Source organism: Myxocyprinus asiaticus, chromosome 27 (genome assembly GCF_019703515.2).
Source record: "Myxocyprinus asiaticus isolate MX2 ecotype Aquarium Trade chromosome 27, UBuf_Myxa_2, whole genome shotgun sequence".
In the NCBI taxonomy this organism is placed as follows: Eukaryota; Metazoa; Chordata; class Actinopteri; order Cypriniformes; family Catostomidae; genus Myxocyprinus; species Myxocyprinus asiaticus.
In genome coordinates, this window is record NC_059370.1 from 40,164,519 (window position 1) to 40,180,981 (window position 16,463).

Here is a 16,463-nt window from a genome sequence, read left to right on the forward strand (position 1 = left end):
ACGACATGAGAGTGAGTAAATGATGACAGAATTTTTATTTTTATAAATCAAGCAAAAGACCATCTTTGCACATCCTTTCCAAACTTGCATTGCACACCACACCAGAAAGCATAATAATCTTTTTTCATTCATGTTCAGATGGATGGAATCTCAGCCTAGTGCTTGAAGACCCCAAGCCCTCTTACATTTGTCAAAAGCCCTTTAGTAACCAGTAACCAGACCAAATCCTAAACATCCATTACCCACAGTTCCTTCCTTATAACACAGTGAGTGGACAACAGACCAATCAGGTGGGTGGGTGGGGGTGAACTGATGGAATCCCATCCCAGTCATCATCAGTACTCTGATAATAGGACAGGCTGCATCTCACTCACTTTTCTCTTTCTCTTTCTCTCTCTTCCTCTTTTTCTTGTGGAGTCGGGTGCTAAAAGCCAATTAAGTCGTGTCTCTGTGCTGTCACTGGAGCGTCGGATGCACTTTCTTTGGCCACAGTTTACTTGTTAACAAACAGTTATCTCAGGGAAATGACTTCAGGCACCCGCTGACCACTGGCTTGTGAAATAGCATCTTTTGTAACTAAGTAAGCTATCGATCCCCCCGCGACTCCATCACGCCCTCTGCCCGTCGACATGCTGGTTGTCACGGTAACCACAGGACACCCCACCCACTCTCCCGTGCTGCCAGTGCTCGTAGCGTCCATCAGTTCACTGACTGAACACTCGCTCGCCTGCTGGGCCATTGATTTCTGCTTCAGAGCCTCCAAACAGGATTCAGCCTTCCCAACATTACGGCATACATTTCTCGTTTGTGTCATTAGTGGGGTTTGCGAAGGCAAGCATCATTGTTGCTATTGCACATACTTGGGGTTAGGGATTTGAACAATCCCCTAACTGTTAAGTTTTAAACTTCAGTGCGTAGGAGAGGTGTGCTATTACTTCAGTAACAGTGTGTTGGGTGACTTCTGAAATGTAATCTGGTACTGATTACAAGTTAAACAAACAAAATTGTAATCAGTAACGTAATCCTTTATATTACACTTTATGCAATTGAATCTGATTACTTTTGGATTAATTTTGGATTATTTAGTGCATGTTTTGATAAACAGTTGTGAACAAACTCAAACAGCAATTTGCTTTGTGTGCCACTGCCCCCCATGCAATCCATAAAAGTAATGTGTAATCAATAAATGTAATCTGATTACATTAAAAATTTAATGTAATCTAATTACAAATAAATCTGATTGTAAATGTAAATAAATGTAGATTATGTCATCCAGATTACATGTAGTCCATTACTACCCAACACTGTTTACTAAGAGATCGGATGCACAATTTTCGACTGGCAGAAGATAAAATGGTAGAAAAATCCCACAGATTTACATTGAAAGAGGCCAGATAATGCCCATAAATGTTTCAGTAAGCACAACATTTTGTTTTTGCGTTAGATAAAGGGATAGTTCACCCCAAAATGAAAATTCTCTCATCATTTACTCACACTCATGCCATCCCAGATGTGTGTGACGTTCTTTCTTCTGCAGAACACAAACGAAGATTTTTTTTTGAAGAATTTCTCAGCTCTGTTGGTCCATACAATGCAAGTGAATGGTGACCAGACCTCAGAAGGTCCAAAAATCACACAAGTCAGCATAAAAGTAATCCATACGACTCCAGTGGTTAAATCCATGTCTTCAGAAGTGATACGATAGGTGTTGGTGAGAAACAGATCAATATTTAAGACTTTTTTTTATTATAAATCTCCACCTTTGACCAGCCCCAACCAGTTGGTGGCTGAATGTGAAATTGAAACCATTTCAAGGACGAGCAGTTGGTGACGTCAAATGACGTAGTTGTTCCATAAACATTTCCAAAACAGACCATTTAGCAGAGATGGGCCACTTCTATTAAAATGAATGGGAGAAATTGGAATGCCCAATGGCAGACAAAGGTCAACCCGCTTTACAGGTAAAATAGCCATCTCACCTTTTAGATAAAGAAATTGCCTGTCAATCAACTCGAGAACACGCATGAGAATGTGCATTAGCTATACAAGATGCTTTTTTAGCGTAATCTGAGGTAAAGAAACACAGTTTATTATACCAGTTGTGATAACCTTCCCGTGGATCATTGTCGCCCTGCCTCTTGTCATCCCAATGAAGAGCCTCATCACCGCTACCTTTAAACACAGAGAGCACCTCCCCTCAGGAGACCGGTCTCTACCTGCTGGTGTCTTTGCAGGTCCAGGAACGGAGCAGCCAGAGAGGGTCCGGTGCGAGTTTGATGCATCGCTGGACCTGCACCCTGGAACCCTGGCGTGAGTTAGATGCGGGGATTGATGCCAGGATGCCGTGCTGCTATTCCCCTCAAGTGCCATGGCCCAGGGAAGCCAGGCCGCTCAAGTGAAGCGGCCGCCCCGCATGCCTTGGACCAAGGAGGGGAGCGCGTTGCCACTGCCGGAGGCCTGCCCACTATCACCTGGACTTTCCCGTTTTCACTACTCTTCCTTCACATAGCACTTTCTACCACAAAGCACTTTCAACCTCTTTGTTTGGGACACTTTATTCCCCCTTATCTGTTGTTTATTATTTTAAATAAATGCCTCTCCAAGGCCTGACGCCTCACCCACTGTGTCCGTCTCTTGCTCACCCCAACACACAGTGTTTACTGCTTATTTGAATCATAATCATGTTCTTTTATCGTAATCTTGAATAACCGTTTTGGAGATTTCAGTCTTTCCTGTTCAAGTAGATAGGATCTGCAGTTTCATGCCGCTTGTTTACATAGAAAAACAGCTGCCAAATCTGCCCAAGAACATTACAAAAACAACCGCTGAGTGGACTGACTTACCTTGAAAAAGAGACTTTGGTGAACGGTCCAGACATATTTCCGGATCCTTTCTAATTTGTTTTTTGTTTACACTCTTGAAATGGTCTATATTGTTTGTTTTATTTCCATATCATTAAACATAAGCCTGTCACTGGCCAACTGTTAGAGGTAGAGCGGGCTTTTCTCACAACGCGTTCTTGCATCTCTCTGTGCTTTTTTTGTTGGTCTGTGTACACATATGTGTCAGATGAACACTTTTAGAGTGTCTCATTTTGGTTGCATCACGTTTCACTGGTTTTTAGTGTCTCGTGCCATAAACCCTGCATTTTTAATACACTGTGTCAAGCTAAATGCAGTTTGAAACTTTGAAAAGCGTGTTTAAAGACTGCGGCATTCGGAGTTGTGCGCCGTCCAGATGTCTTTGAACGCAAGAACCCAGTCCTGCTGTACTCTTTTGTGCTGCTTGCTCTCTGAAAGCATGGTTTGTTGCGTGTATGCATTAGCTGGGGCTGTGATGGAATTTACGTACAGCTTGATTAATAGTTAAAGCTTTAAAACAACAGCCTTCGTTTAAACACAGTTCATAACGCAACGAAAGCACGTCGCATTCTCATCATTGCCACAAGGGGCGCTGTAGTAGTCATTAACGTAAACGTATTCTTCGGTCAGTTTTTCAGATCAACTACTTGTCATGGCAATGCAACAGTTGAGCAAGTTAAAGTTATTAAACTGTCGAGATGTTTATAGCTAGGGACTTTAATAATAACACAACCAGCATTTAAAGGTACAGTAACACTGTCGTCCCCTTTGAGTTACTTTCAGTTACCATCACAGTAACGCAAGAATGCACAACATTAAGTACATTATGTACTCTTGCAATGCAAAGGCCAAGCTTTCACGTCTGCATTTTCGTACTAGCATTGTGTATGTTTCTGTTCTTACATCTGCTGTTTGCCTTCTTAACATTCAAAAAATTTGGACTGGAATGAAGACCCCAAGGAGGAGTATTACAACACACCTCATGAACATCTTATCATCTCATCATGTTTAAATGGATTTTGAAGAGATAAATAAATAGTCTGACATGTCTGCAGCTGTCGCCTGTGATGCTCATGTGTGTATGCATGCACTTGCATGTGTGTGTTCACATCTCTGACTAATGCAGATGCGAGCTGTTGACAGAGTAGTGAGCCCTGCTGCACAGCTTAAGTTAAATGCAGGGCCCCCCCATAATCTTCACAGCAGGAATGAAGCCCCTTTAGGCTGGACTTGTAAGCAGGGACGGATCGTAGCACTCATATAACAGGGGCCTTTCACCTCCATAAATCCTTATAGGGAAGACCAACTCCCTCATATTAATTTGAAAGGCATGTGAAAAAGCTGTTTGTTGCAGCATGCGTTTCACTACAGACTGATGAACCGCAGTGGTCTGTGCAATTAAACTCTTTGGAGACTGTAAATAATTTACCAGCTACCGTTTTTATCATCGCGAGATGTGGATGTGTCAACATTAAGGGACATCCTTAATAAAAAGTTAAATGATTTAAAGTTTTGAGTCGCAAGCCAATGTGAGAGATTTACGTACCACGGAATATGTGGAATCAGCAACTCTCAAGTGGGGCAACCATTACTACTGCTTTACATTAAACATTTGACAGATTGAACAATTTTTCAGATATTTTAGTTTTTAAAAGTTTTAAAGTATCATAATCATAAAAATAAAAAAATAAAAAATCTTAAATCATAACAAATCACAATAACTTTATACTTTTTTCCAAATTTCTAAGAGTGTTGAATTTTGGGCTTGTTCCTACCCAAATTTAACTATTTTTAAAACTTTTATTTATTTTAATGCAGTCACTTTCTTTGACTTTTAATTTCTGATATGTGAAGCACTTTGAGATAAATATGTTAGCTGGTCCAACGCTTTCCCAGACTTTCTCCAAAAAGTGAAAAATGTCATTACCGTCACATTATATCATCACACATTTACACATGCTAAAATCCACCTGAAAGTTGATCAAGGCCATGATTAGATCTTCCAGGATATGCAATACATTATTTAACATGCAGTGGGTGAAATATAGTTTGAAGTTAAAATTTATAAAAAAATAAATTAAAAAAAACATTAAAGGATTCAAAAGTGCCCCTCATTGAAGAAGCACTCATAAATGTCATAAATGGTGCATTGATATCGATATTGTTGCATAAAGTGAAATATCACCCAATGCTTCTCTCATTGGCTCAGATTGGTGAGACCCTGAACTCATGAGGGAGATTGAGGCAGCGACTGGAGAAGTTCTGGGCTCCTCGAAGACCTACGGGAAGGGAAAAAAGGGAAGCAAAGGAAAGAAAAAGTAGTACCCAAACCTTACAGACTTGAAGCAAAATGCCAACACGTCACATGCCAGACTAGAGAAGAAAGTCTTTGACAAGTAAGTAACTGAAGACACCTCTAAACAGGGCTGGTGTCTTCGTAGGAGTCAACTGGATTCTAGTGAAGAGAAGTACATTTATCTGTTGGATATTAAACAGCAATAAGTTTTCTACGTTTTAGGAGTGATGAGCAAAGAAAAATGTTGAATCTCAACCTTATGGTTTGCTTATAGGAGCTCTATGAGACGAGTAACAGAGGTCATGAACAAGATGGACAAGCGGAAACATGAGAAATTTTCAAATCAGTTCAACTATGCATTGAATTATAGGATACAGCCTTATCTCCACACGCGTTTGGAATCGACCTCAGTAAATTAAGTGCAGCTCCCAACAGCAAAGAAAAGCTGTGCCTTAAATAAAGTTGAATAAACTTGAATAAATGTAAACACTGTAGATTATCATTTTATATTGCCTTTTGTTGTATTAAATTGTTTTTATTATTATTTTTTACATATGTATGGTAAATATCTAATATCTAAACAGCTGTTAAATGACATTTTCCATCTTAATCCAATGTCTTTTTTGCAATTTTTTTAATTGTTGCTGCATTGATTAAGATCTTAAAATATTACTGTACTTTTGTCGGCATGTTTTGCCAATGTATGCAAATATAATTTGAATATTATTGATAGCACAATTAATAGTTGTAATTTTTTGACTTTTTAAAAAATATATATTTTATCGTGTAACTATGCTAAAGAAATGGGCTGGTTTGCTTTAAATATGTAGTTATTTGATCTGAAATTTGAGTGCTGTTTACACATCAAGAATAAGGTGGCTAACAATACTCTCACACAGAATTATTCTATGTGCAACTTTATTGATATATTAATGTTGAGGTTTGCATGGTTATCAAGTTACAATTGCAGTTTCCCTTTATTAACTGACCCGCTGAAACAGTAACTGCATAGTTTAATATAATTTATTAGTATAGTAATGATCAATTTTTAATACCACTTTAAAGCAGAGAAGAATGACTTACAGAATTATTTTACTAGGATTTGTAAATACACTTAAATAGAAGCAACATTTTCAGGATTGGAGTACATTGCTGAAAAAATGCCATTTCTTATGGCAGAAGTAATACATGTTTTTTCGATGTGCTTGGAGTTTTTAATCGGTAATGCTCTGTAGTGGTGTAAGTTCCTCTTCTCAACCACCTTCTATATAAACTCTCTAAACAGAATATGCAGACTACTTAAAGCAGCCATCGCATTCAAATCCCAGCTCAAAATGCATTAAAAAAAATCGTGATATCTCAGACAAATTAGCCTACTGACATTTTGTAAGAAACTTCAAACTCTTCGTCGTTGAAGATGTGTGATAAAATGAACTAATTCAGTATTTTTGGATACGCTTAATAATCTCAATGTTTTCGTGTGAGTGAAACATTATTTGGCAGCATCACATTAAGAAATACTATTCTGTAGCAACTGTAACAAAACATTAATAACAACAATGATTGTACGCAACTATCTGTTTAGATGTGTGACCCTGAAACTAGGCCGGGAAACGTAACAAAACGTAAAAAAGAAGAACATAAATAGTAAAAATGCACACATGTAATAGGCCTACAAAATCACAATAAATAAATAAATCAGACATTTTCTTGTTGAACTTCAGCGAGTAGGCTGTATGAGTATAGTAAAGAAATAGCTTGTTTGTAATGTCGGATTGTGGAATATATGTATTATTTAATATCATATTTTACGACTTTTTAATATCAAATAATTCAAGAAGCAAAATATGAAGTATGCACGGAAAACTTTGCTTCAAGGAGGTAGAAAATCTTCAGCAGCATAAGAAAATTTCGTTTAAATGTGTTGGAGCACATAATATTTAATAAAAGTGTGCACAAATTTCAGACGCAATATTGTAGAGTAGCTTACCCTTACATTACTGTTTAATTACTTTAACATACGGAAAAGGAAATACATATTGTCAAAAATATTTTAAACAAACACCAGATTAAAAAATGAAGACCTAATCGATATTTATACTAATTTTCGTACTTGCATTGACTTTCAAAAAGGCATTTGACAACTGACAACGTTATATAGGATATTTAAACCACTATCAAATCAATAAGCCAATTTAAACAGGAAATGATGTCATTAGTGCTCTAAACATCCCAAATTAGGACTAATATAGCCTTATTAACGTTTTACAAGATCAGCGGACATGTGCCCCTCTTTTCTAAATATTAAATATGTATTTTTGTATTTTATTTTCTATCTAATTTCTTACCATTTGTTCTTGGATTGTTAACAAGTTCACTGAAAATAAAGCTGATTAGTTCAATCTTACAATCATCGATTCCAGATAAGAGCTATTACACTTAAACATAAATTGGACAAGACTTTCTATGCAAATATTTCCATAAAAAGAAATGTAAAGATGTTTAAAATGTAAACACCTTTTCGAGTTCCTCACAGCGAAATTAAACATTCGTTTTTCCAATATTCTTTAAATATTCTGCAAGATCATATGAGACTATTACATTTACCATTTAGTTAATAAATGTCAACGAAATGGTTGCCATCTAAGTTGGTGTGTCATTTTATTTCAACCTTTTCATGGTGCGAAACAATGAAAAAGCATGGGCTATATGCAACTTTTGAAATAAATAAATGTCCTACACAGTAAAATAATAAAATGTCAACCTTTCATAAGGCCTGTATATCTGTGCAATATTTCAGTGGAACAAGCTCATTCTTTTTCAATGCATAATCTGTTTTATTCCCTACAACATTTGCATGTGCATTCAAAATTAATGTCTAAACACATATTCATAATAACTAAATATTTACATTTTATCAAAATGAAGCAAACTGAAATGAAATCATATTGCCGGACATAGGAAATTATTCGTAAACACATCTCTGGATTTACCACAGTGCAGCAAGGTTGACACATATTTTAGCTTTTCAAGACAACCCTATCCAGTGTCTCTGCAATCTGTAACACCGACCGTGCTTCAAGTTAAAAAGTTCTGTCATACTGGACTGGACATTTGTATTTCTCCTATAGTTCTGTGCTTATAAGTGCGGCGCGTAAAATGTTGGCGCTCCATAAGTTTGAGAGCCCAGCATGAAGGGTGACAGTACTGCATGACCCGGTAGAAAGGGCAGCTGGGTGGTGCAGACTAGTCCTCCGGGCGTGTGACCCGGATAGCTGGTGTGCATGGACAGGTGGCCGCTCATAGGAGGAGACGGGCTCAGTGGACTCAGGCCATTCGGTCCCCCTCCGCTCCCACCGGTCGGTGCGCTCGTGTCCGCGCCCGGGTTCTGTTTCTTCCACTTGGTCCGGCGATTCTGAAACCATATTTTCACCTGGGTCTCTGTCAAACTCAAGGACAGCGCCAGATTGAGCCGTTCGCACACGGACAAGTAGCGCGTCGACTTGAATTTGTTCTCCAGAGCCACCAGCTGCTCGTACGTGAACGCAGTCCGGGCTCTTCTGGGTTTGCCAGACTTTGAGTCCGAGCCGGAGCGCTTCCGTTTGGGTTTGGCTGGATGACTCTGTCCGTTTGAGGAGGATTGTTGACTCTGCTGTCCGTCTGGGCTTTTATTTAACGGGTCGTCGTCCTCATGCTGTCCAAATTCAGCGTCGTTGTTTCCAGTCATGGCGCTGCTCTCCTCGCTGCACAAATCATCCTGAAGCTCGCAGTCTGACTGATTCCCTCGGGGAAAATCATTCTCACATTCATCTGATCGGAACACGAACCCATCCTCTGTAGAAACACAAAACATTGGCATCAAAACTCAGCTTCACACCTTCATTTATACAAAAAAGGGGTTTCTTGTGGCTATACTTTTTACTGATGGGTCCCATTCACTTCCATTGTAAGTGCCTTACTGTAACCTCTGTTTTTATTTTGTAAGAAGAGGGAGGGAAATTATTATTATTATTATTATTATTATTATTATTATTATTATTATTTTGTGGTATTCAACATTGTTTTACATATGCTGTCGATTGAGCTTAACTTGTATTGAACCCGGAATTTCCCTTAAATGCACATGTGATAAAAATTAATTTAAACGCACTGATCTGGGTTTGATTTCACCAACAGGTTATCTTAATTTTATGCATTATGAAATGTAATTATTTAGTAATTAAATTAGTATAATTTTTCTAACTGCTACAAGAAAACTAGGAAGTTGATATTTGATATTTCTTATATAATTGATTATCAATTTCTGCATATATTTTTTTTCCATCAATTCTCAAGTCCTTAATTTTCCCAATAAATAAATAAAAAAAATAACAATAAAAAATAAAATAAAAAATCGAAATCACTGTCCGATATTTTATTTTAAGTCCTTAATGTTCTCATCTAAATTATTCTATATATTTAGAAAAATTTAGATGAGAACATTAAGGACTTAAAATAAAATATCGGACAGTGATTTCGATTTTTATTTTATTTATTTTTATTGTTATTTTTAATTTATTGTATTAAACAGGTCTGAACGTTTTCAGTGTACATCATTTTTGTAAACTTATTTTAAATCCTAACACATGTAATTATTTTTAATTTTATTGTATTTTTTTTAAAAATAAAAAATGTCATTGCTATTTTTGTCTGGTCTTTATCTTTTTCCCTTGTATTTTAAGTAAAGAGAGAATAGTTGGCACTTCCTTATATAGCGTGACAATTCGTCTTGACATCTTAAATCATAGCATGGCCGTCCAATCGATAACTCACAATTTACTCATCCATTTAAAGCGGCAGCACAATCCTTATCAAATTATTGCAGCCTACAATTACTGTTTATTGAAAATTGCATGCGCGCGATGCCTCCAATCAATCATATGGCCTGACACATATTTGTCCTTGCAAATACAGGCGCAGATAATAACATGATGGTCATGAAGCTACTGCCTGAGACAGTCCTTTCAATTTTCACCCTTTAGACCCGAGACAAAGCACCAAAATATCTAAAGAAAAAAACAACAATTAGACCCTTTTCGATTGCGTTTAATTTAACGCGAGTTCCTGCGTAAAGACGCTGATAATGGGGGGATCTGGCCCAGACTGGTCGATATCCTATTATTGAAATGAGCATGTCTCTTTCAGGCAGCTTGCAAAGTGACTTTCAACATCTAAATTATAGGGCCAAAATTCGGATAATTACTAGATTAAAACCTATTATACTTATAAGGGGAGATATCGATCACAGGTCTCCAAAAAACAGCAAAAGGTGCTGGAACAGCACGACCACAGTGCTGGAAAATAAGTCTTAAACTTAAGACACATCTGACTTGAAGTTGTTTACAGACACATCATTAGAAATAAATGGTAAGAAAATTAAAGTGAGATTAATTTATTACATTTCAACCAATCTCAGATATGTCTGAGAAAAGTTTTGACATTTTCTAATTGAACCTCGTTTCACTCCAAAAACTTATTTAAAGAGCCACTTTATGAGGATTTTAATAACTTCATAGTTTTCCTCTTTTTTAATCCTTTTGTAAAGAGACCTTCGTTAAAGCTGTTCTTTATGGCTCATCTAGGAAAGAAAGAGGGTTTAAGGCATAGTTGCATTTGTTAACAATTATAACAGATTATTATTTTGTAAATAAAAGCTGGATTTTAAAATCATCAACAAAAATCAGATGTGAATATGGGCTGTTAAGAAGGCATGTGTCATCCAGAGGGACATGCTATACTTCATCTAAAACTATTTTAAACACTTTAACAAACATTGTATAATAATTTAGCATGCAGTGTTATGGCCTCTGAATAACTGAGATGTACTTAAAAAATAATTTATCACACCTCTGAACTGAGTAAACGAACTACAAAGAGCAAAAAGGTGATTAAAATGATATAAAACTTAAAGGAACTAGTGGCCAGTTACATATACACTTTCTCTCTTTTTTTTTATTTTTTATGGCAAAATCATTTTCAAATAACTTTCCATAAGTCAAATAACTTTGGGTCATATACATTTTAAACCAAACCTCTATGTTGTAAAAAAGTAGGCTAAATGCCCATGTTATGTCAACTACCCAAGTTGTAAAGCCAGCTCATTTTGAACATACCCAGAATATGAACGGAATAAAAACAGTTATACTTACTTAAAATTCCCGATGATTTTTTACAGTCGTAGTCCTCTGCATAAGACTTGTGCTCGATTGTGTGATTCGAGTCATCGTTTCCTCTGTTTTCTTCACCAAACGCGAATTCTGTCCTGTTGGGCACTTGCCTCTTACTAGTAAACTTATTCGGGTCCAAAATGTCCAGAACCGAGAACGAGGTGGTCCGGTGAACGGTTGGCGGCGCGCCCGCGGGCGCAGGTTCATGTCTCGGCGAGGTGTCTCTACTCTCCGCGTCTCTCCCTCCGGCGCAGGAAAACACCGGCAATTCAGCGGCAGCGAGGCGCTTCTCGTCCATGCCGTCCTGCGGAGCGACCACGATCACGCCGGGCGCGGGAGGCACGATGGAGTCGCCGACCTGCACCTTCTCCCTGTTCATAGCTCTCCAGAGGGCAGGACAGCTTTCAGATTAGTATTTTAGGCTATTTTTACTCTTTCTATTCGACATGAGACATCATGTTCAAAATACGGCGAAGTAAAAGCAGTGTGCTGTTTAAATGCCCGTTGGATGCTGCGCTTCAGCTGGTCACCGCTCAGGAGTTGATCCAGCCGGTCTCTGGGTGCTGATGCTGATGTCCCCCCTGCTCAGGTTCTTTTTGGGTTTGAACCATCCCCTTAGGACACCTCAACGTTTATGTCGCACACACACACCCCTGGCTGGCTCCCCCTCCTCCTCTTCACACTGCTCTGATCATTGCCAAAAACTTGGACACACAAGCCATGGCTTATTTATGCATTCATATTCTACTGTGAGTGGTAATTGGCTACAAATTAATCCCATGCCTCTAATAGCCTATTATCTCCGTCTGCGAGTGTGAGGAGCACCAGAGGAGAGTGATGATGTGGCTCCTGATATACACAGCTGTCAACTCACACCCAACGTGAGAGCACTGGACTGGAAAGTCACTAAATAGGCTTATTTTTCCTTACTTTCTCCCTCCCATCTCCCCGGACCAGGTTAAGGTTGGGATAATGATTGTTTCCAGAGAAATTAATGAGAAAATGGGGCGCTTAAAAGCAGTCTTGGAGTGGTTAACAGTGAGTGAGTCTTTATAATGCATTTAGAGCAACTACAACAAAACAGAAGCATTTACAGCAGATAGAAACTAATATTTAATGGTTAATTGACTGTTGTGGGGGGAGTAAAAAAAAAGTAATACTTTATCAGTAATACTGAATATTAACTTTAACACTTTTACTTTATATAATGCTTTAAACCATGTTGAGAAATAAACTTTGAAATATATTAATATAGAAAATCTATATTTTATACATGTCTACGGCCCCCCATGGGCCCCCCGGTAAACAACAACAACAAAAAACCTGGGTTTATATACAGTATATAAAAATTTAAAATAAAAAAAAAACAATTACTGAAAAGGTACAAAGACCATACGTCTAAGTTTTATGAACTTAAAGGCATATTCCAGGTTCAATTCAAGTCAAGCTCGACAGCATTTGTGGCACAATGTCCCTTTAAAAAAAGTAAAAATTGAGGTTAAAGTGGAGCACTTACAATGGAAGTGAATGGGGCCAATTTTTGGAGGGTTTAAAGGCTGTGTAGCTTATAATTCTATAAAAGCACTTCTGTTAAACTGGTGTATTATTTGAGCTGTAAAGTTGTTTAAATCAAAGTTTTTACAGTTGTTTCAGGGTTTACAGTGTTACGTAGCAACAAAGTTGTAAAACTGGATATAACTTTACTCAGAAAAGGTTAGCAAGTGATTTTATTACACTTAAATCACATATTGTTTACCTCGTGGCTATTTGTTTAAAATAGTGAGTATTTTAACATTTACGGATTGGCCCCTATTCACTTCCATTGAAAGGGCCTCACTGTAACCCATATTTTTGCTTTTTTTAAAGAAAAGGAGGGAAATGATTATTTGTGGCAATCCACATTATGCCACAAATGATGTCGGTTTAGTTTAACTTGTATTGAACCCGGAATATTCCTTTAAGATTTGAGGCTCATAATAACCTTCAGTGTAGAAGACTAATGGCGCAGTTTACACACAAAAACACCACAGACGTGCAACAAAATTGAATTTTCCTTTGTCTGGTTCAGACCGGGTGACAAGAACAAGGTCAGCTCTTCGCAATTACTGAAGGCAATGATCCTTTGGAAGCAAGAAATTAAAAGTTGCACAAAATAATGGGTAAAACAATCAGCTGTAAGACTGAACATGATTATCCCATCATCACCGGGCCCCTGGGAGTAACGATAAGCCCCTTCAACAATACTGCAGCATCAGAGACCATGACATTCAACTTTAAATCTGATCTATCGAGGATCTGAACAATAGTGATCATAATAGGCTTTCCCATGTGTGTTTCCCAATTTCACATGCTAAAACCTAACATTTTGTGCTTTGTGTTGCCAAGGTATCACTTCTGAGACGTTTGAAAACAGCTATAAGCTTAATAATGGTCTTCTTATAAAACGCCAATCTTAAATTCACCACTTTAAAACATCCCTATGCAGCTCAGTCTTCAAAAACACAATTCATTAAATGTGATTTAAGTCAACCTGAACCATTTATGAAAGTCATCAAGCAGGTATTAACACAACATTTTAAGAAGCTGAATTGTTTTATAATGCAAATGCTTGTTTTCGTTCTTTGAAACTGTCCTAAATTGACTTCAGTCATTTAATAAATGCAGACATGTCTATCCATGAAGACGCAATTGATTTGGCTGCTGAGTTGGTCAGACTGGTTTGCCAGCTGATTGGGGAATTGCTGTTGTAATTAGAAGGCTTTCCTGGTAGCACATTGAATGATTTTGGCAATTTCATCATATTATGCACAACACTTTGCATGTAAATTGTCCTATTCACAGACCTCCCAGTCTACAACCCGCAGATCACATTGAACCAACTTGCTCACGACCTCAACCTACATCAAGTGAGAAAATCATTGACAATAACATATTCATCATCGACAATTTAATAACCAAGACGCTCCTACAACAGCATCCCAAACCATTCTGAAAGCATACACCCCATTCCAACACATTCAGTAACATATTCCACATCATTTGACCAATTTCTTCAGTTTGATCAAGCTATTAATATAAAATGCATAACTCTATATTCTTTTAAATGGCATAGAATAACATCAAACACTTAAATTGACCAGAATATCCTCTGTGGAGTTAAAGCAAATGGGGCTAAAGCTCTTTGGGGTTGAACCAAACATTAAAAAAAATTAGATTCTGTCATAATTTAATCACCCTCATGTTGTTTCAAACTCATATGACGTTCTTTCTTCCGTGGAGCACAAAAGTAGATGTAAGCCTCAGTCACCATTCACTTCCATTGAATGGAAGAAAGATGCATTGAAAGTAAATGGGGACTAACTTTCTGATACAGCTCTGGAACAACACGAGGGTGAGTAAATGATGACAGAATTATCATTTTTGTGTGAACTATAACAAATGCAGACTACAAGATACTTTATATATCGAAAAGCAAATTTAGATCCATGACTGATTTTTAAAACTTTCTGACAGGTCGAAAGTAGTTGGGGTAAAAGAGCCCTTTTATTCATGAAGAAAAGAAATCACAGATATTTAGAACACAATATGATATTTTGTTGACTAATATCAGCTCTAAATAACATTCTATAACACTGTGCTGCTATAGTTTTTTTTTTCTGCAGGGACAACACAACTGCACCAATATAAAATATTGTGCCGTTACAGTGCTCTGGGAGAAAAGACATCTTCAGTCAAAGCGTCTGAAGCAATCTAATGATTTTAAATGAGCACAGAGTAGTAAAAGGCTGACAATTCTCCATCACAACAGCAGATGATGGTTAAAACGACCAGAAATCAATATTCTGACCGGGTGTCTCCCACTGATAAGAGGTGCCAAGACAATGTTGACTATTAAACTCGACAGCTTGAGATATTACACTATTACTTATGCTATTTTTAATAATCTATAATATTTGGGCTATAATTAATTAATTCTATGGATCAGATAATATCAGAGACTGCAAGGGAGGTCGAAGGAGTCTATTAAGACTGGTAATGAGAAAGGAGGATTCCAATCTTAGCACCAAGGGCTTGTGAACAGAACAAATATACACACAGTGTAGAGGGAGAGAGAGGAGAGACAAGAGGAGAATAGAGGAAAAAGAATGAGTAAAACATGCAAATAACAATGATCGGTTATGAATTATGGTGCATTTATGCTGTTAAGCAAAAGGAAACATTTTGGATTTAATTCAAAATTACATGACATCTTGTTTCATCTTAATGTATGTTTTTCGTCTGAAAATGTAATGTTTTGGTTGAAATCTACATTAGTGTGATATAAAATTGCTCTGATGGACAGTTTAAAGTGTCCAGAAATAACCGCTGAAATTTCGATACTTCTTTTTCTGAAAGCAAATTGTATGTCTTGTTTATTAATACTACAAAGGAGCCAAAGTGTGTACTATAAAGAAAGCAGTTGCTGCCATGCAAAATGCTAATGTGCCAGAGGGGGGCGTTATGCTTCTCTTCGAACCTGCAGTATTTAATCTAGCAACACACCACACAGTAGATGATTTAAATACATTACAACTTAATGCATTTATGGAGTTTTCAGTGGTATAAACATCAAAAGGTTCTTCAATGAAAACATGGAGATGAGAAAACAGAAAAATCTAATTTGATCAAATAAAAAATATGTGATGAATGCATTTGATTTGTTTGTTAAGCGAATAATTTTACCTTTCATTATATGGTAAAATGATCTGGTATGGTTTATTATTTGCTAAGGTCATATTTCACCCCAAAATCAAAAGAAAGAAATCTCTTTGTTATTACTGTATTGCAAAATGTATATGTAATTATGTTATTTATAAATATAAAGAATTTATATTATTCAAAGCATGTAACACTTTAAAATAATTTTGTATTTGTTAACATAAGTTAACATGAACTTACATGAACTAAAAAAAGTTTGCTGCACTTTTGCAATCTTGGTTAATGTTAATTTCAAAATATAATAATACATTTTTGAAATGAAAGATTAATGCTTCATGAACTTACATCAATTAACAATGAACATTTGTAGTTTTTTTTTTTTTTAAATTCATTTTAACCAAG

General features: G+C 36.9%; 1 protein-coding gene and 1 pseudogene across 1 annotated transcript; one reads left to right on the plus strand and one right to left on the minus strand.

Annotated features, from left to right (window-relative positions):
• LOC127418402 (UV-stimulated scaffold protein A-like) overlaps positions 1 to 8,259 on the plus strand; it is a 31,289-nt pseudogene extending 23,030 nt beyond the window's left edge.
• Positions 8,260 to 8,266: 7 nt separating this feature from the next.
• LOC127418397 (NK1 transcription factor-related protein 1-like) lies at positions 8,267 to 11,742 on the minus strand. The gene is made up of 2 exons (XM_051659049.1): positions 11,346 to 11,742; positions 8,267 to 8,991 (listed from the first exon to the last, which is right to left on the minus strand). The coding sequence occupies exons 1-2, from the start codon at positions 11,740 to 11,742 to the stop codon at positions 8,297 to 8,299; spliced, it is 1,092 nt and encodes a 363-aa protein (XP_051515009.1). The 3' UTR covers positions 8,267 to 8,296.
• Positions 11,743 to 16,463: the final 4,721 nt, after the last annotated feature.